The 19,830-nt window shown below is 37.4% G+C and overlaps 1 protein-coding gene across 1 annotated transcript; it reads left to right on the top strand.

The window, feature by feature from the left end:
• Positions 1-17,321: 17,321 nt before the first annotated feature.
• Positions 17,322-18,561, top strand: LOC127101925 (NAC domain-containing protein 90). Its single transcript, XM_051039351.1, has 3 exons — positions 17,322-17,523; positions 17,659-17,948; positions 18,163-18,561. Exons 1-3 carry the CDS (start codon positions 17,364-17,366, stop codon positions 18,508-18,510), a joined length of 798 nt encoding a protein of 265 aa, XP_050895308.1. The 5' UTR covers positions 17,322-17,363; the 3' UTR covers positions 18,511-18,561.
• Positions 18,562-19,830: the final 1,269 nt, after the last annotated feature.

Here is a 19,830-nt window from a genome sequence, read left to right as displayed (position 1 = left end):
AATCCAATTATCTAATTAAATTAATAAATATATTATTAACTTAATTTAAATAATTATCATATTATTATCGGGGTGTTACAGTTCTTGTCTAAAGGGTGCGGGTTTATCTAATGTACTATTTACTAAAAGAGGGGTCAAAAGAAAACGACTCGCACGGATGTCGCATCCACTGCATACGTATCTCATTTGAATATGAGAATCAGAGTCTTCATAGCTCGGCTACCTATGGGTTAAAGAGGAGTGTGCTCGCTAAGACATCGCGTCTTATGCCTACGTATCTCATCTGGAATGAGAATCAGAGCAAGCCGTAGTACGGCTACCTACGGGTTAAGGGTTGTGTTTTGTAGGTGAACGGCGTTACTACACAATCTACAGGATGCTCGACCTTTGGAGACTTACTCGCCTGTAGTAGAAGGAGTTAACGTGTTATTAGGAGAAGAAAAATCAATGAGTTGTTGGTGTTTTAGGGATGCTCATTCAAAAAGGCAGTCCTAGACAAAGGAACCGCGCTACCTTAATGGACATGCAAACGGGAGACTATACGAAGCCTAGCAATCCTATGGGGAGTCGATCACACCATACAAAACAAACATGCATAAAGTAAACACGCCAGCAAGGGGGCTCAAACATACATAGGTAGGGCTTTAGTCAAGAGGGGTCATATCAACCTCGATAAATAAGCCATGGAAAAGGTAATCAAATGGGCTCTTAACCACTGACATTGAACGTCAGGGTGAGCAGATCAAAAGAGTAATGAGGATAAGACCTCATAGCTCTTAACCCTTGACAGGGTAAGCTCATGACAAAGAGTGGGGATTCAGAAAGGTGGAACCCTCTCCACTGACTGACCGGACAAAAGATCTGGGGCTTTTGTTCTGAAGCATCGACACGTAGTGCGAGCTTAAAGAACGACACACTGAATAACGGGGGATTGATTACTAATCCCTTTTATCCGTCAATTGCCTCTTCAGGGAGGTCTTTAGCACTGATGCCTCTTCTTGGAGGTCTTTGGGCACAAAAGTAAACAAACAAAAGAAAACATTGCCTCCTATTGAGGTCTTCCAGCTAAGAAAGCGGTAAAATGCGGGAAAGATAAAGGATCAAGAGATCTACCACACGGATAAAGATCCGAAGTAATAACAGCTAAAGAAGTAAGAAACCCAGAGATCTCTCGAGCTGGCACCATCAAAGAAAGCAAGTCAATACATGTAATCGGAATAAATCTCCAAATGGTATCCCACAAATAAAGTGGAATGCCAAGCAAGCTATCCTTTCAGGAGTCATGTGAGCCCTCACAAAAACTCAACAAACAGGTTAGAGTGACAAGATGGGGCGCAATCAAGAGTTGCCCCAAATCAAAATGTAACCACATGAATCATGCCATTAAAATTCACAAAAAGAGCTCACAAAAAGCAACCTAGTGTAGGAGGCATAAACCTCTTGTCAAACACATGCATCAAAAGGGTATCAAAATTCAAAGGTTGAAAGTATAAAGTAGTGGAAATAGGGCAAACCTGATTGGAGAGATCGAATGAAATTGAATTGCCCGGTTGGGTTTGCAAAGCAATCTGAGGGTTTATATGAGAGGGAATTGGTTCTTTGCAGATGAGTTCCTTTCAGTCTATGGAGGTTGCTCTGAACTCTGTTAACTCTTCTCTCACTATCTTTTTCCCCAGGGTTTTTTGGGAGATGGAAGTCTAGAATTTATAACCTGATTTTTGTGACTTTGTGGGCTCAAAAGAGAGAGGTCCAAGTCCAAGATTTTTCTGTTATATTTTATTTATTTATTTATTTATTTTTATTTTTATTTTCGTTTTATTTTTTTCGTTTTTTTTTCATTTTTTTTTTCTTTTTCAAAACGCGTGGGCTTCGCCTAGCGAGCATGACAGTTCAAGAAATTCCTCTGAGCGTAGGTGATTCTGGTGGCTTTTCTTGGGACTCGCTAGGCGACCCATTCTGCTCGCCTAGCGAGCATGACAGCTCATGAACAAACTTTTGCTCCTTCAAGATTAACGTTTTGACTGATGAATAGACCCCATTTGAACATGTTGGAAGTATCTCATACCATTCCCTTGTGTTGATTGATCACCCAGATAGGACCCACAAAGTGTCTTGGATGATATTCAAGCTTCTTGGATCTAATTTCGATTGACATGATGAAATGCAATATGAAATGTTAAATGACCTAAAAATGAATGCATGAATGGGGGAAAATTTTGAGGTATTACAACATGGATTCTGGATGCCCGAGGCTTTCGCACCTTTGGAGGAGTAATCCGTCCTCCCGGTGATGGCAATCCAGAAATCCTTAGGTGAGAACCCGTCTGGGACCGCTCCTGATCCGTTCAGAGGGAGTCGGAGTATTGCAACTAACTCCTCAACAGACAGCTCATGATAATTATTAAATAACCGGAAACGTAAGGTGCCGAAATAATACCTGGTCGTGTCAATCCACCGTTTTTCCAGCTGGAATTCCAACGTGCTGAGGAACTCGAGAGTAATGCGCTCGTATTTTGGCGCTTCTAAACTCATGAACTCAAGCATTCCCAAAACATGGAACATCCGGTATACCTCCATCTTCAGCCCCAGAGAGTTCAGAGTATGCTCACACATATACCTTGTCGGCGTGAGTTTGCGCTTTCGGTGAATTTGGTATCTCTGTTCTTGTTCCGGATTGTCAAACACGATGTTGTGTGGATTTGAATTCTGACTCGGGCGCTTCCGTGACTTTTCCATTTCCGCGAGTTGTTGCTTTCCGGTGAGGATTCTCCGCGGGGGCATTTTGGACCTATAAAAAATAGAAATAATTTGAACTATCGAGTTAGGAAATTCCGAAACCGTGGTTAGGATCGGGACAGCGAGTGGAGTAATATTCGTCAAGGGTGTTTTGGCGATAGGTGAGTGAAAATGGGGGTTATGGAAGGTTTTGTGTGGTGAGGTTTATGAGTTTTAATGGAATTTGAAAGAGTGTGAGAGCAAGAGATGAAGAATGATGAGAGAGAATAATGAGGTGTAGGAGGAAAATTTGATAATGATAAGGTTAATGGGGAAAAAGTATGGTTAATGGTGGATTAAGTGGGTGGGTCCCACGAAAATTCAAATTTTTCAAAAAAAATTCAAAAAATCCGCCTGCCAGACACAACCATGTCAGCTGACGCGGGTGGCCGTGTCAGCTGACACGGGTGGCCGAGTTAGGCTACTGGATTCCCAAAGTTCATCATTTTCCTTCAATGCTCCTGACACGGGCCGTGTCAGCTGACACGGGCCGCCCGTGTCAGGCTACTATTTAGAAATTAAAAAAACCTGTTTCTTTCAGTGCTCCTGACACGGCCCGTGTCAGACCACTATTTTCCCTTTTTCCTGTTTGCTTTTTCCTCTTCTAACACGGCCCGTGTCAACTGACACGGGTGGCCGTGTCAAGTTGTCCTTTTGGCCTTTTTTTGGTTTTCTCACTGGTTCAACTGTAAGTTCCTCTGGCTACGTAGATCGTTCTTTTTCATGACTTAGACATTTGTTAGCATGATGTTCTCTCCTTGTAGAGCTCCTGTATAAACCTACAGACACACAAAACTGATTAGAAATAAAAAACGTGAGTTGCCTCCCACGAAGTGCTTCGTTTAATGTTGCATGGCTCGACGGTTCTCCGTCTACTTAGGTGAGACGGATTTTATCGATTGGACCACCCTTCTGGTCTTGGATGTACGATTTAACTCTTTGCCCATTCACCTTGAACGTGTCTCCGTTTGCTGGATTTCTTAGTTCAACGGCTCCATGCGCGAATACTTTCTGTATCTCAAAGGGTCCCGACCATCGTGACCTTAGTTTCCCTAGGAATAGCTTCAACCTTGAGTTAAATAACAACACCAATTGTCCTTCCTGAAGGTCTTTCTTCTGAATGCGCCTGTCATGCCATGTTTTGGTTTGCTCTTTGTATATCTTGGCATTCTCATATGCTCGATTTCTGAATTCTTCCAACTCTTGTAATTGGAGGATCCGAGATTTACCCGCTTTGGAAAGATCATAGTTGAGGAATTTGGTAGCCCAAAACTCCCTATGCTCAAGTTCGAGTGGTAGATGATAAGCTTTACCATAGACCAGTTGATACGGGGACATACCTATTGACGTTTTAAACGCTGTTCGGTATGCCCAAAGTGCATCATCGAGCCTGATTGACCAATCTTTTCGTGAGGCACTGACGGTCTTTTCGAGGATTTGCTTGATCTGCCGATTTGATACCTCAACCTGTCCACTAGTCTGGGGGTGGTATGGTGTGGCGATTCTATGCTTGACATTGTATTTCCGCAGTAGGTTTTCCATCAACTTATTCAGGAAGTGGGTACCTTCGTCACTAATCAGTGCTCTTGGTACCCCGAACCGCGCAAAGATACAATTCTTGAGAAAATTTATTACCACTTTTGCATCATTTGTGGGTAGTGCAACTGCTTCCACCCATTTCGACACATAGTCAACCACAACTAGAATGTATTGCTTTCCAAAGGACGGTGGGAAGGGTCCCATAAAATCTATCCCCCACACATCGAACAGTTCGACCTCTAACATGGCATTCTGAGGTATCTGATTTCTTTTGGATATGTTGCCTATTCTCTGACATCTTTCGCACTCTTTTACCACTACTTGTGCATCTTTGAACAGTGTAGGCCAGTACAATCCAGACTGGAGGACTTTTGCTGCGGTTTTGTCTCCGCTAAAATGTCCTCCATATTCTGAGTTATGACAGGCTTTTAAGATGTCCCTCTGCTCTTCCTCTGGAACACATCTCCTGATCAGGCCATCTAATCCCTTTTTGTAAAGGAATGAATCGTCCCACACATAGAACCTGCAATCATGCACAAACTTTTTTCTTCTGTTAGAGTCAAAGTCATCAGGTATAAGTCCACCTACCACAAAGTTCGCGTAATCGACGAACCATGGGATCTGTGTAACGGCTAGAATACGTTTGTCTGTGAACTCATCTCTGATGGGGTGCGTTTGTTCTGTTTCTTGAATCGAAGTCATCCGAGACAAGTGATCGACAACAGTGTTTTCACTACCTTTTTGTCTCTAATTTCCAGGTCGAATTCTTATAGTAGTAGGATCCATCGCAGCAGCCTTGGCTTTGATTCCTGTTTGGCAAAAAGATATTTTAAAGCAGCATGGTCAGTATACACAATTACCTTTGATCCCAGCAGATAGGATCTGAACTTGTCAAACGCGTATACCACCGCCAGGAGTTCTTTTCTGTGGTTGCATAGTTCATTTGAGCAGGGTTCAGTACGTGGCTTGCATAATAGATCACATGCAAGAGCTTCTCCTTGCGTTGCCCTAGCACTGCCCCCACTGCGTTATCACTTGCATTGCATATTATCTCGAAAGGAAGAGACCAATCTGGGGCAATCACTATGGAGGCTGACACCAGCTCCTTCTTCAAGGCCTCGAAGGCTTGCCTACACTCTTTATCAAATAAGAACGGGGTATCTTTTACCAGCAGACTGGTCAGTGGTTTGGAAATCTTGGAGAAATCTTTTATGAACCTGCGGTAGAAACCCGCATGTCCTAAGAAGCTTCGGATGCCTTTTTCATTTACCGGTGGTGGTAAATTTGCTATTACCTCCACTTTTGCTATGTCCACTTTGATACCTTTGTTGGAGATCTTGTGTCCCAAGACTATTCCTTCCTGTACCATGAAGTGACATTTTTCCCAATTCATGATCAAATTTGTTTGCTGGCATCTTTCTAACACAAGTGACAAGTTAGTCAAACAATTATCAAATGAAGAACCGAATACTGAAAAGTCATCCATAAATACTTCCATATGCTTTTCGAGCATGTCAGCAAAGATTGAAGTCATACACCTTTGAAAGGTGGCCGGTGCGTTGCACAATCCAAATGGCATTCTTCTATAAGCAAAAATACCATAGGGGCATGTGAATGCAGTCTTCTCTTGGTCTTCAGGAGCAACCGCAATTTGGTTGTACCCCGAGAAACCGTCTAGGAAACAATAGTAATCGTGTCATGCTAACCTTTCCCGCATTTGATCAATGACTGGTAACGGGAAGTGATCCTTCCTTGTTGCCATGTTTAGTCTTATGTAATCGATGCACACTCTCCAACCTGTAACAGTTCGGGTTGGAATCATCTCATTCTTTTCATTTTTTATTACCGTTGTGCCCTTTTTTTTTGGTACCACGTGGACTGGACTTACCGAAGAGCTATCGGAGATAGGGTAGATTAGGCCCGCATCCAAGAGTTTTACAACTTCTTTGCGTACCACTTCTTTCATGGCTGGGTTAAGTCTTCGTTGTGGTTGCACTACCGGTTTGTTATCATCTTCCATTAAGATCTTGTGCATGCAAACAGTCGGGCTTATACCTTTTAAGTCCTCAATTGCCCATCTGATTGCACCCTTGTATTTTTTAAGCACTTGAATGAGTTCTGCCTCTTGGACACTCTGTAGACTAGCATTAATGATAGCTAGGCATTTTTTTCAGTGTCTAGAAATACATACTTCAGATTTGTTGGTAACTGCTTCAGATTCACCCCTGTTTTTGGTTCTTCAGTGACATCAGATGGTGGTGGTCTTAGATCTTCCCACCGGTGTGGTCTAGATCTAATCCATTCAGGTTATCTTTCCATCATAGCAAGCACCTCAGACTCTCCTTCATCTTCATTACTTTCAAAAATGGATAAGCTTAAGACCCGGTTTAGTGGTGACTGGGGTCTATGCTGTTCATTTTCTTGAGCAATTACTTGGTCGATTATCTCTATAGTGTTACTTGTGTCGATATCATCTTTGTATTGCATTGTATTCCTCACATCTATTTTTAATCTTAATCATAGACCTTGAGAGTCATAGTTCCTTCCTCAATATCTATCATACACCGTCCTGTTTCCAAGAAAGGTCTTCCCAATATGAGAGGAATCTCCTCATCTTCCGGCATTTCCAGAATGACGAAGTCAACTGGGAAGACAAACTTGTCAATTTTTACAAGAACATCTTCCACAATACCATAGGGTCTCCTGACATAGCGATCCGCAAACTGAAGTGTCATTCGAGTATCTTGAACAGAGTCGATGCCTAATTTCTTATAGATGGACAGTGGCATCAAGCTTACACTTGCTCCTAAGTCAATCAGAGCCTTCTTGAATTTTCTATCACCAATAGTGCAAGGAATAGTAACCGATACCCTGTCTTTCTTTTTCACTGGGATTTTCATGCCTTGGAGAATGGCACTGCATGTTTCAGTTAGGATGATCGGTTCTGTATCAGTGGAACGCTTCTTGGAAATTATGTCTTTCATGAACTTTGCATATATTGGCATTTGTTCTAATGCTTCAGAAAAAGGGATATTGATTTCGAGTTTTTTTGAACATCTCCAGGAACTTTTCAAAATTATTTTCATGTTAATTTTTCTTTTTCTGTCTTGGAGGGTAAGGGAGTTTGATTATGGGTTTAGGAACCTTCTCCTTCTCCTTAACAGGAGGTGGTATTGCTTCTTCATCTTGGTTTTTTGTTTCCTTGATTTCTAAATCCACCTCTATCAATCCATCTTTTTCTATATCATTTTCCTCTGTTGACTTTCCACTTCGGATTGTGACAATGTTAACAGTGTTATGTTCCCGTGGATTTGTCACCGTACCACTAGGTAGGGTACCCGGGGCTTGAGAGTTTGAAGCTAACTATTGTGCTATCTTCCCCATTTGTACTTCAAGATTTTTAATGGAGGTTGTGGTGTTTTTCTGATTAGTCCTTGTTTCTTCTTGAAACTGTATGATGTGGGTCGCTAACTTTTCAATGGCAATTTCCCATTCAGCCATTTTAGGTGCCTGTTGTTGCTGCTGTTGTTGATACTGTGTCTGATATTTCCATGTACCTTGTTGCGGAACATTCCCTCTCTGATCTTTCCAGGAGAAATTTGGATAATTCTTCCAACCTGGGTTGTAAGTGTTAGAATAAGGATTATTCTACTTCAAGAATTTGATCTCTTCAATTTGTTGGGGAGTCGCAAAGTAATAGACCGTGTGATGAGGTCCATTACAGATTTCACAAGTGCTCGCCTGAGCTGGCTGAACCTGCGCTATCTGTTGAGTACCTATATTCATAGCTTTTAGCTTTTTGTCTACTTCGGCAGCAACTGTGTCTTCCAGACGGATTTTATTTGTCTCTAACTTTAGATCAATCACCCCATCTAGTTGACTGGTACATCTGTCATATAGCTCTAGATGCTCATTGGCAGCTATTGCTTCAATAATCCTCTTGATACCAGTGGCTGTTGAGAAATTTGTTGAACCACCGGCTGCTGTATCAATCAACTGTTTTGTTTTTATTTTCAGCCCATTAACGAACATCTGCATTTGTTCGGTCTAATCCATATTATGAGTTGGACACACGACTAATATCCTTTTGAATCTTTTGTAAGTGTCTCCCAATGATTCACCATCCTTCTGTTTGAAATTAAGAATTTTATACCTTTTTCTCAGGGATACTGATGCTGGAAAGTACTCATTTAAGAATGCAGTTTCCATCTCCTCCCAGGATGTGATACTATCGACAGGAAGAGAATAGAACCATTCTTCCGCGTCTTCAGCTAAAGTGAAAGGGAATATTCTTAATTTTTTTGCTTCATCAGTATGACCATCAACTTTCAGGGTGGTGCTCGTGGTCAGAAATCTTTGTAGGTGTTTGTTGGCATCTTCATTAACCTTTCCGGTGAAAGGTTTTCTTTCCAATTGATTGATCGTGCTAGGATGTAGTTGAAAATTTGTCACATTCACCGGTTGGTTAACAATGGTCAGTTGACCACCCGGTGCATTTGCACCTCCATAGTCACCCAGGAGTCTTTCTGGAGGTGGAGGAGGTGGAATTGGTGGAATTGGAGGAATTTCAGCCATTGGTTCCTTGACTTCTGAGTAATCAGAGGTACTTTCTTCTGTAGAATCCACTCTTTGTTCTCTGCGTCTTCGGTGAAGGGTTCTCTAGATCTCTGCGTCAAAAATAAATTCAGCTGAGGGTCCTCCTCGCATACACAAATTAGTAAATTATAAATGACAGAAAAATAATTTTATTGCAGAGCAACAAAATTTTAATTCAAATAAAATTAAACTCTATATTTTTGGAAGTCCACGGCAACAGCGCCAAAAACTTGATCGAGAAAATAGCAAGTGTACTATTTTGCCTTTTATAGTAATAATGGGAAAATTCCCCGAATGTCGATCTCAAGTACTACAAGTTAATATTGAGTTTAAATTATCATTCAATTAAACAAAAAGTATTAATTTGGTTTTGAAGTGTAAAAATATAATAATAAAAATAAAGGTAAAGAAGGATGAAAATAAGGGTTTATAGAGAAAAAGGAACAATGCCAGGGAAGGTGTATGATTTATCCCTGTAACAACTCTGAGTCACTATTGCATCAACAAATATCAATTACTACCAGTTCTCAAGGGTATTTTCTCCCAAGTCCTTGGTGAGAAAATCTTTAATCAATCTACCCTAACTCATATATCCATAGCTAATTAGGGTGAAGTTAAGCTGTATAATATCAAGAATACTCTGGTTCATACAGGGTATCCCTAGTCCTAGGTGATATCTACTATAAAGTAACCTTATGAAAACCTTATCAATGGCGATCCAGCCAAATTGATAACCACAAATCAATCTCAATTGGTCCGAAAGAGAAAGCAATAAACATATCAAAAAGTTACCATAAAAACAATATTATAAATGCAAATGTAAACTCAAATTCATTACAATTCTAAATCAGGGACACCCCCCTAGCATTGTGGGGTTTAACTACTCATATTGTTTAAAACAAATTAAAGATAAAAATTACACATTACAAGTAATCGGATGACTTTGATCTTCAATCGCTCCCGCTCATGAACACCTTCAGCTCTCTGAATGTCTTGATCTCTGTAATACTTAATTGCTTCATAATACTGTGTTTTGTCGTATTCCAAGATGATTTTACCTTTGGCAGAAGACCTTCTTTTATTGTGAAAATTCCCAGCAGCAGTTGGACGGGTCCAAAGATACCTCTGAAAAGCCTGACAAACAAAAAGCCCGAGAAAAACTGGATTTTTGGGCCTGGGCTGACACGGTCCGTGTCACCTGACACAGGTGGCCGTGTCAGCCTACTGTTCTGGCTAACACGCCCCTGGAAGGGGGTGACACGGTTGAGGATGTTGCCTGACACGGCCCGTGTCAGCTGACACGGGTGGCCGTGTCAGGCTACTGTTTTCTTCTCATGTCTTCCCTTGCCTGACACGGCCTGTGTCAGGTGACACGGGTGGCCGTGTCAGGCCTCTTGTACTGGGGTTTTCTGCTCCTTTGCTTGCCGGAATCTCGCACTATCTCGTTCTGAGTTCTCTGGTTCTTCTACCTGGACCTGTTGGACAAAAACACAGCTATCCCACGCATAAAATCACTAAAATAAAAAGTAAAACATAACAATGATTAAAAATGCTTAAATAAAATGACGGAAGTAAAACTAACTCAAAATTTACCATAAATGTTTGCACAGTGTTTCAAATGCCTCTATTTCGAGTCAGATCAGTAATGAAAACTCAATGTAAATGGTGACTGATCACTACTTCTGGAAGTTCATTTGAATCAGAGTCTGACTTTGAAGAGATATTCTCTGACTTTTCTCGTTCTAATCTGGAAGCATGTTTGTCAGAATCGCTGAGCTTGTATCAAAAGCTTCGGTAGAAATTCAAGAACCTGAAAAAGGTTCATGAAGAAACTATTGAAGAGTGTGATAAGCTTGAGAAATACGTTTCTGAACTTAAAGAAAATAATTTTATTCTTGAAAGAGAAAATGATTTTTCAACTAAGAAATGTTCAAAACTTGAGGAAACATTTTCTAAAGATCCACCTACTTCTGACACTATCATATACAAATATGATAAAGCATTTCAGAAATTTCTGAATAATAACCTATAAAGAAGCAAAATGGCCTATATGATCTATGATGTAAGTCATAATAGAAAAAGAAGAATTGGTTATAATTCTGATGACGATGATCAGAAACCTACTATAGAAAACAAACGAAAATCTCCTTTCTCTTACCATTATACACATGCATAGACACAGAAGTTCTATAAGGCTAGAAAACCCAAAGTTTTCCGAAGCTATGGGAGAACTAATCCTAAAGGACCCAAAAGATTTTGGGTACCAAAAGATAAAATAGTGTATGTTGCAGATATCCTATGCAACAGAGTTGAAACACCAGTCATGGTACCTGTACTCTGGATGCTCGTGATACATGACTAGAAGAAAGCATATGTTCCAAGACCTGAAACTTAAAGATGTTGGTTACATAGGCTTTGGAGGATATCGGAAAGCAAGAATCAAAGGATCTGGAACAATTGGTAACTAATTTCTTCCCTCTATTTCTGATGTCCTTTATGTTGAGGGATTAATGCATAATTTTTTATCCATAAGTCAATTAAGTGATGGTGGTTATGATATTATCTTTAATCAAAAAACGTGCAAAGTTGTTAATCAGAAAAATGGCACAGTCCTTTTCACCGAAAAGAGGAAAAACAATATTTATAAAATAAAACTTTCAGATTTGAAGAGCAATGGGTGTGGCATAGACGCTTGGATCACATTAGCTTGAGGAAGACCTACAACTTTGTAGAAGGAACCAAAGTCATTTGAAGCTCATGGAAAAAGTTATTCAAGTTGGAAAAAGGGGTCATTTGACTTTTAACTTAGAAATTTTTGAAGTATGTTTGATTCCTCCAACTTCAACACCAAAATTCATCATGATCCAAGCTTTAAATGGAAAAATTTCCAACATCAAAGTTGTTCCCCTTCATGCTAGGTTTCCAAAGAATCCAAGATCATTGCATTTGGACAAATATTGAGGGACTTGTGCATGGTTCCTTTGTTTGGTTTATTTTGGAAACTTTTGCACTCAAATGATAATTCCTTTTGCATGCTTCCATGTTATGACTTCAGCAACTTTTGTACACGAAATGGAAGTGGATTGCATCATTGTTTGGGCCTAATTCCATACCCATACACAACATTGCTATTTTTGGCCAAACTTTGAATTGGTGTGGAAATGAATTCAAGAGCCTATAAGTATATGTCCATTGCCTCATAATTTGAGGACCTTTGCCCAAGCTTTGATATGCAAATCCCCTGACCTCCATTGATAGAACAACCTTGAAGATTTCTTTGAAATCGAGTTTTTGTTCATTTTCTGTTTTTGAGTTAAACTCCAAGGGTTCACAACCATTTTCATTTGAATTACTCCTGCAAGCTAGAAGAAGCAAGGCCAAGAGGATTGGGATCGAGATCGAGCTTCATCACTACAAACCGAAGGTGGAATTTCTCAATCTTTCCTTCTTCGATCCTTTCTCATTTCTCCATCTTTTTTATTAATTTTTGGTTGGATGAAGTCCTACCAATGTAGGAAACAAGATTGAGTTGCTTTGAGTCCAAATCGAAGCAACTCAGTTTGCATACCTCATTTTTCAATTCCACATATCTTTATGTATAATGAGGATTAGAGAAAACGGAGGTCAGATTCGAACTCCTGGCGTTTTTCTCTTCAAAATAGTGTATTGATCTTTCATTTCTATGAACATTTTGGTTGGACAGTCTGGCGAGGGTGACCGGAGAAGATGACCAGAGCTAGGGCTCCGGTGGTGCGCTGGATCAATCCAGGCCATCTGATCTTTGGTCTATGTTTTAATCTTAACCTTTCATGCTAATTACTAATGTTGCATACGCGTTGACTAGGGTGTACCATGGATGATACGCGCGTGCCCATCAGATCTACCACCTCAATTAATGAGGGAGATCTGATGACCCTTGTTTTTTTGAATTGACTGATTTTCTATTTTAATATTTTAATTAGCATTTTCTTATTTAATTCATTATAAATTCAATATTAATCCAAAAAATATGAGACTTTCACCAAAAAAATTCAATTAATTTCCTCTTTCATTTTCTGAATTAAAAATATTTTTTTAGATTGGATTTGATATTTTTAGTAAATTAAATGATTTTTGATTTGTTTTTAATTGATTTTAAATACTTCTGACTTTCAAAAATTCCCCAAAAAATTAGTCAAAGATCCTTTGACCTTGTTTGAGCTATGATAAATCCCTTGACCATTTATTTGGTGATTTGAGGTTTTTTCATCTTTTAAAATGCATTTTTATTCATTTAAAATTTGAAATTAAATTGTTTAAAAGGTAATAATGAGAGTTACAGTTACAAGGTAGTAATCATATTTCACCTACTAATAGGTATTCACTCTACTCACTTCAAATGACACATGGTAGGGAATAAATGTTATATATCTCAAGGAGTCTCATCGTTCTCTAAAAGAGAAAAAGAGAATACCAAAGATCAATGTTGAAAACAAGGTTTGAGGATAGATCAAGTATACCTAAAATCCAAAAAAAAAAACATGAAGGCTGAGGGATCTCCATGAAGAGTGACATATACCATGGTCCACATATCGGGTTTGTCAAACCATACTTAAAGTAAAATTATTATTGCCTTGGTGGAGGACACAATTAAAAATTCCCAATAAGAGTGTTAGCCCATAATTAAGAGGAATCAATTGATACCTAAATTTAGGGATCGTCAGATCAAGGTTATGGGATCAACAGACAAAAATATAATTGTTTCAGAGAAGAAGAATATAGAATCTCAAGAACATGCATGATCCTGCCTTAAATAAAAATATAATCAAGGTGAATGATCAAAGGAAGATCATTAAATCACATAACAAAAAATATACCGCCACCGATACCCTTGGACATTTATCCTGCACAAGAAGGTTCAAGGTCCCCAAAACCCTATGATGGGGCTATAAAAGGAAAAAAAATAAAGAAAGACAGGGTGCACACTCTTCTACCTAAAATACATCTTACTACCTATGACAAACACTGAATTGGCAACAAAGTGTTTGTAGGTACCATCTCCTTTTACATTGGACCAAGATACCAAAATTCCATCTACAATCTAGAACACACCATCAAATCTAGACGAACAAGTCTAGTACTGAAAAACTCGAGTGTTATATTTGGTTAAAGGTTTAGGGGTTCGTCGTAGTTGAAGACCAAGTTTGGTTATGACTTGGCATGTTGTAATTTGTTATATTTTGAAATCCCAAAATGATTCCATCTTTTATAAGAAGTTGGTAAATTTGGAAGAGTTGTTTGATCAATGCATTTTCCATTCTTGGAAGTGGTATCTTGACATGTCATCTGTGTACTCTTTTTAAAACTATGAGTGGTAGAAGGATCTTATCTTGTGCATGAGCCATTAGCAGATTGAGGCATGTTTTCTCCCATCCCACGATGTAGTGCTAGTGGTGCCCTGGTTAAGTTTGGATCATGATTATTTCTTTTGGGTTAGTTAGGAGATATTTCTTCTCTCTAGGTGTTGGGTTGTGCTTTTTTTTACAAAAATGATTATGCTTCGGTTGTCCTTAGCTTACTTTTATGGCTTCTTTTCTTTATTGTTAGTTCTTTTGGTATCTCTAGTACTTTCCACCTTATTTTGGTATCTCTGATACCTTTCACCTTATTTTTCTAATAACAATTTGGTGAACTGTTCACAATGTGAAAATTGGCACAAGAGAAGTGTCCACATAAACAAAAAGCAACAAAACATTAAAAAAAAACCTCAAAAACAAACAAAAGTAACCCTCTAAAAGAAACAACCATTTTACCCTCACACAAGAAAATCAAATTGGAGCCGACCTTTGTCCACAAAAAATACCACATATAAAGCCCAACAATTAAGGATTAAGAACTTAGTAGAAACCTCCAATAAAGGCACCAATAATCTCCAACCCAACTAAAATCATATACACTCGAAGTCACTGTTGGCTCAAACACTTGATAGAAATCTCCAACCAATCGGAGAAAGATCACGAGTAGTTCAAGGACTTCCTAAGATACCATTTATATGCCAAAACGATGTCCATATCCTCCAAGTGCTTCACGTCAACAAATGTACCATAAAAAATGAAATTGTTTCAGAAATTCTAAATAGACCACGTCGATGAGTGCCAGACCATAATCAACATACATTTATTCTCATGAGCCACAAGGTAACAAAAGTCTTAAAAAGAGATATAAAATCCTACAAAATGACTAAAGACTATCCTACCCACCTAAAAGTCTTATACAATAGGGTTAGAACCAACTCACGTGTAACAAACAAATGGGATTCCGACTCTACCAAAGCCCCACAAAAGCATCAATAACAAAAAAAAACCTAGTTAGGTCCAAAAGGATCCATGCTTAAAGAAGTTCTCTCTAGAATGAAACTTGTTAAAAAAGAAGTTTCCAAGAGAAGACTACCACCTTAGACGGAGCCCAAATTATCCAAATACGAGACAAAACCTTATCCACCATATTTAAAGGAAGTAAAGAACCAAATCCACCACCAACACTCACACGTTTGCAATATGTTTACCCTCTGCTGGACATGAAAGAAATTATCCACTTACTTCTACTCCCAAACAAAAAAAATCTTCTCCACTAGAAACCCCGTCTAATCAAACCACCATTCGTCACAACTACCTCACTAACTCTCATCTCCTAACGAGGATCAATAAGATAAAGTTTATAAAATCTCTCTTTAATGGAAATAGTCTACATCCAAGGATAACCTTATTGAATTGAGCTTGATTATTCTAGATTAACCATACTCCACTATTCTAGGATAAAAGCCTTCATTAATCACCTTATTTAACTGTGTCTTTGAATATATATATATATATATATATATATATATATATATATATATATATATATATATATATATATATATATATATATATATATATATATATATATATATATATATATATATATATATATATATATATATTTTGTAAATTGGTGTCTTGCATTTTCACTTTAGTGCCAACAACTTGGTTGGGATTAGCTGGGGCTCATTAATACTCATGCGTGATACTTTCTTTTTTATTTTTATGAATGCATGATTATTTTAATTTGGATACTGTGAAATTATTATAATAACATTTGAGACCGCAGTTTTTATTATTGGCATTGGCTTAGATATTATCATGCATGATTACTTCTCATATATTTTATAAAGTTCAATTTTAATTATGTCTAAAAGGATGTTTTCGGACACATTTTGTTAGGAATGATTCTTTCAAAGTGCATAATAAATTTATAAACATACAAGAAAGATCAATTCTAATCATGTGCATGGAGAAACATTTAGCCAGGATTAAAATTAGATTTTTATAAAATGTTTGAGATTAGTATGTAAGAATATCCTATTAATAAAAATAAATAAATCTAGGTTGATTTGTGGATGAGGCATGTTTGACTAGTTCTACTTGTAAGATTCTCTTGTAACTAGAATAGGTATAATAAAAAAAATATTAAATCAATATAACTTAATATTGATACAATAAACGTGAGCTATAGAACTAGATTTACTATTTATATTGTAAAAAAAAAAAAGAAAAAAACCAAAATTTCCACAAGATTTTTTTTATGAGTAAGATCAAATTTGATACGTTGAATTTAAAAGTTACAACACTCACATACTTCATACAAAGTGTATAATATTATGAGAAAATCTAAATACTATAATGAAAAAGATTACATAGGGGTGGTGGACTCGGTCAGCTGGACATGCCCGTTTTGCCCGCACTTTTGTGCGGGACTGACTAAGGATTTAGACCCTCACCCTCAAATGTGTCCGTCCTGTCCCGCTCCGTTTTTTTTGCAGACTTTTGCGGGCACGTGTATTTATATAATTTTTGTATTTTTAGACTTTAAGAGTGCAGTGTCCGCGGGCTTCCCCACTCCGCCCTCACTTTTTTGCGGGACGAATCTAAGTTTTAGGCTCACATCCTCAACTATGACCACCCCGCTCCGCCCTATTTTTTCGGACTTTTGCAGGGCGGGCCTAAACGGGACGGACATGTCCGTTTGCCACCCCTAAGATTACATAGATAAGATAATTAAGTAATATATATATTCATAAAAAAAAAATGTAACAATGATGAATATTACTACCTATTGTGTGACAGCTATGCTAACTTCTTCAAATGCGATGACTAATTCAAAGGAAAATTAATTGAATGATAGAGGCATATATCATGATAAAAGTAACCAAAATGGTTTTGCAATTGCAATGACATTTTCTTTGCTCCTACAACCGTGTGGAAGTTTCTGCCCTCTATCCCAAACTCAAAATTTTCTACTCCCACTATGTCCCACATACTCCATCTTTTGTCTTTATACCTAAGACTTTATACACTTATGCATACTTTATATATATATTCAATACACTTGAAAAGTTTTAAAGAGTAAAAAGATACATCAATTCAACTAATTCAATGGTAGATTTCCCTCCACCTGGTTTTCGTTTCTTCCCAACTGAAGAAGAGCTTGTTAGTTTTTACCTAAAGAACAAGCTACAAGGAGAAAAAAGAAATGCTTTTGATAGGGTTATTCCTGTCATTGACATCAATGGTGTAGAACCATGGGACCTCCCAAGTAAGTATATTATCAGAAAGTGAACCCTAGACCAATAATTTACAATTATTTAACTCTATTAACATATATCAGTTGGATTAGTCTATCGCCCGAAGTGATTATCGTTTTGTTGCAATGTATTTTTCTTTTTTGCAGCTCTTGCGGGGGAGCTTTGCCGTGAAGATAAAGAGCAATGGTTTTTCTTTTCGCCGGGGCAAGAGAGAGAAGCTAGAGGAGGGAGACCTAATAGAACTACTGGTTGTGGTTATTGGAAGGCCACAGGCTCTCCTGGTTATGTTTATTCTTGTGATAATAAAGTTATTGGGGTGAAGAAAACAATGGTGTTCTATAAAGGAAAAGCTCCTAGTGGAAGGAAAACTAAATGGAAGATGAATGAATACAGAGCCATTCAAGTGTGTAACCAATCCAACACTGCCACACCTCAGGTATATTACATCATTCTATCATCATCATCATGATGTAATAATACAGATATATATAAAATATGCTTTTTAAATCAAGTAAGAAATATTTAATAATTTTATTTATTTTTTATTAATTAATTCAAATTTATATTTATAAAATGTTTTTTTCGTTAATTTTACTCGATTATTTGAATGAAATTTGTTGATGTTAATAGAATGATTTTGATGTTTACAGTTAAGGAGAGAATTCAGTGTGTGTCGAGTATATGTGATATCGGGAAGCTTTCGAGCATTTGATAGACGTCCATTAGAGAACGAAAGAGAGGATGGATTTCGAGTTAATAAGATTGATCAAAATCCATTTATTGCTTCGTGTTCTAATCAAAATGCAAGAATGGATCATGCATCAACTTCATTTGAAATTTCTCAATTAGAGGGACTCCAAAGTGTTTATGCTCCAGAGGTTGCAGGAGGTTCAAATAGCAGTAATTGGAATGTAGATAACAATGGTGATATTGGTGATGAGATTCAAATCCAAGAACCACTGTGGGAATGGGAATGGGAATGGGAACATTTTAATTGAGCTGAATTCTAGCTTGGCAAGATCCGTCAAGTATACGTAGATTACTTCTAATTGTAATTCTTTCATTTTTTTCTTTTTCTTAATTTTCCTTGATTAAATGTATTTTTTATTTTCTTAATATATATCAAATTTTATTTCAATTTAAATTTTTATTTCCTATTTACATTTTAGAATAACATGAAATTGGTAAGTAGGGTCGACCCAAAGCATTTTGAAACTTAAAGTAAAATTTGATTTAAATTATTCTAAAAATAATATTTATTTAAAAATTAAATCAATTTTTTAAATAAAATTTATATATATATATATATATATATATATATATATATATATATATATTATTAATGTTAATTTTGTTGCGTAAAGTGTTAGAAATTTGTCATTTTCCGTTCAAGAATTTCACCAAAATTTGGCGAATTCCGAGTCAAATCTTGATGAAAAAGAATCAATCTTTCTAATTGATTATTTTTCGCGTTCTTCACTTTACTTGAGTGAATCAAACACATTTTGGTTGCAAGATTTTACTGCACAAAGATAATAAAAGAAAAAAGAAAAATTGAATTTTGGAAGAGAAGAATTAGAGTTTACCGAGAGAAGAAGGAATAAGAAGAAGAACTTATTTTTGCAGAGTTTCACTCTGCTCTCAAACTTTGCAATCCGCAATTACTAACTTACAAGTTACAATCAAAAATAGGGTTGCTCCCTATTTATAAGTTGAGTTTGCTTGCACATCAAGCAAACCCTAACTAACTTAACTAACTCGGCTAAACAAAACAAATAAAGCTAAGTCAACATTTCAACAACAAATCTAATTCGACACGCATAGCAATTTCGACAACTTCATTGCCTCTATCGAGCAACCTGCTTCGACACAAGGAATTACAACTCAACACACCACATAATTCATTGTGTCTAAGTTATCTACATTCGTCATAGATCTTAACTTCTTAAACACTTTGATATGCACTCCTTTCGTCGTGATGTCTGCAATCTGATTCTCAGTTCTACAGTGTTCCAAGTTTAGCTTTTCATCTGCCACTTGCTCTTAAAGATAATTGAACCTCATTTCGATGTGCTTGCTTCATCCATGCGTTATTGGATTCTTCGCCAGATTGATAGCAGACATGATGTTGATCTTCATGGTAATCGTTCCATGATTCTTCCTTATAATTTCTTCAACCAAATTCATCATTTATATTGCTTGACATACACAGAGAGAAACAACTATGTATTTTGATTCACATGATGATAGTGCCACTACTGGTTCCTTCCTTGAACTCCAAGCAACTGGTGCACCACCTATCACAAACACATATCCAG

The sequence above is a fragment of the Lathyrus oleraceus genome, chromosome 7, assembly GCF_024323335.1.
Source record: "Lathyrus oleraceus cultivar Zhongwan6 chromosome 7, CAAS_Psat_ZW6_1.0, whole genome shotgun sequence".
Classification (NCBI taxonomy): domain Eukaryota; kingdom Viridiplantae; phylum Streptophyta; class Magnoliopsida; order Fabales; family Fabaceae; genus Lathyrus; species Lathyrus oleraceus.
The sequence above is the reverse complement of the archived record's forward strand: the minus strand, read 5'-3'. Positions and strand labels throughout refer to the sequence as shown.

Coding starts and splice junctions, on each gene's coding strand:
- LOC127101925 (XM_051039351.1), top strand. CDS start 17,364: ATGGTAGATTTCCCTCCACCTGGTTTTCGTTTCTTCCCAACTGAAGAA. Junction 17,524..17,658: donor AGAACCATGGGACCTCCCAA/GTAAGTATATTA, acceptor TCTTTTTTGCAG/CTCTTGCGGGGGAGCTTTGC. Junction 17,949..18,162: donor CCAACACTGCCACACCTCAG/GTATATTACATC, acceptor TGATGTTTACAG/TTAAGGAGAGAATTCAGTGT.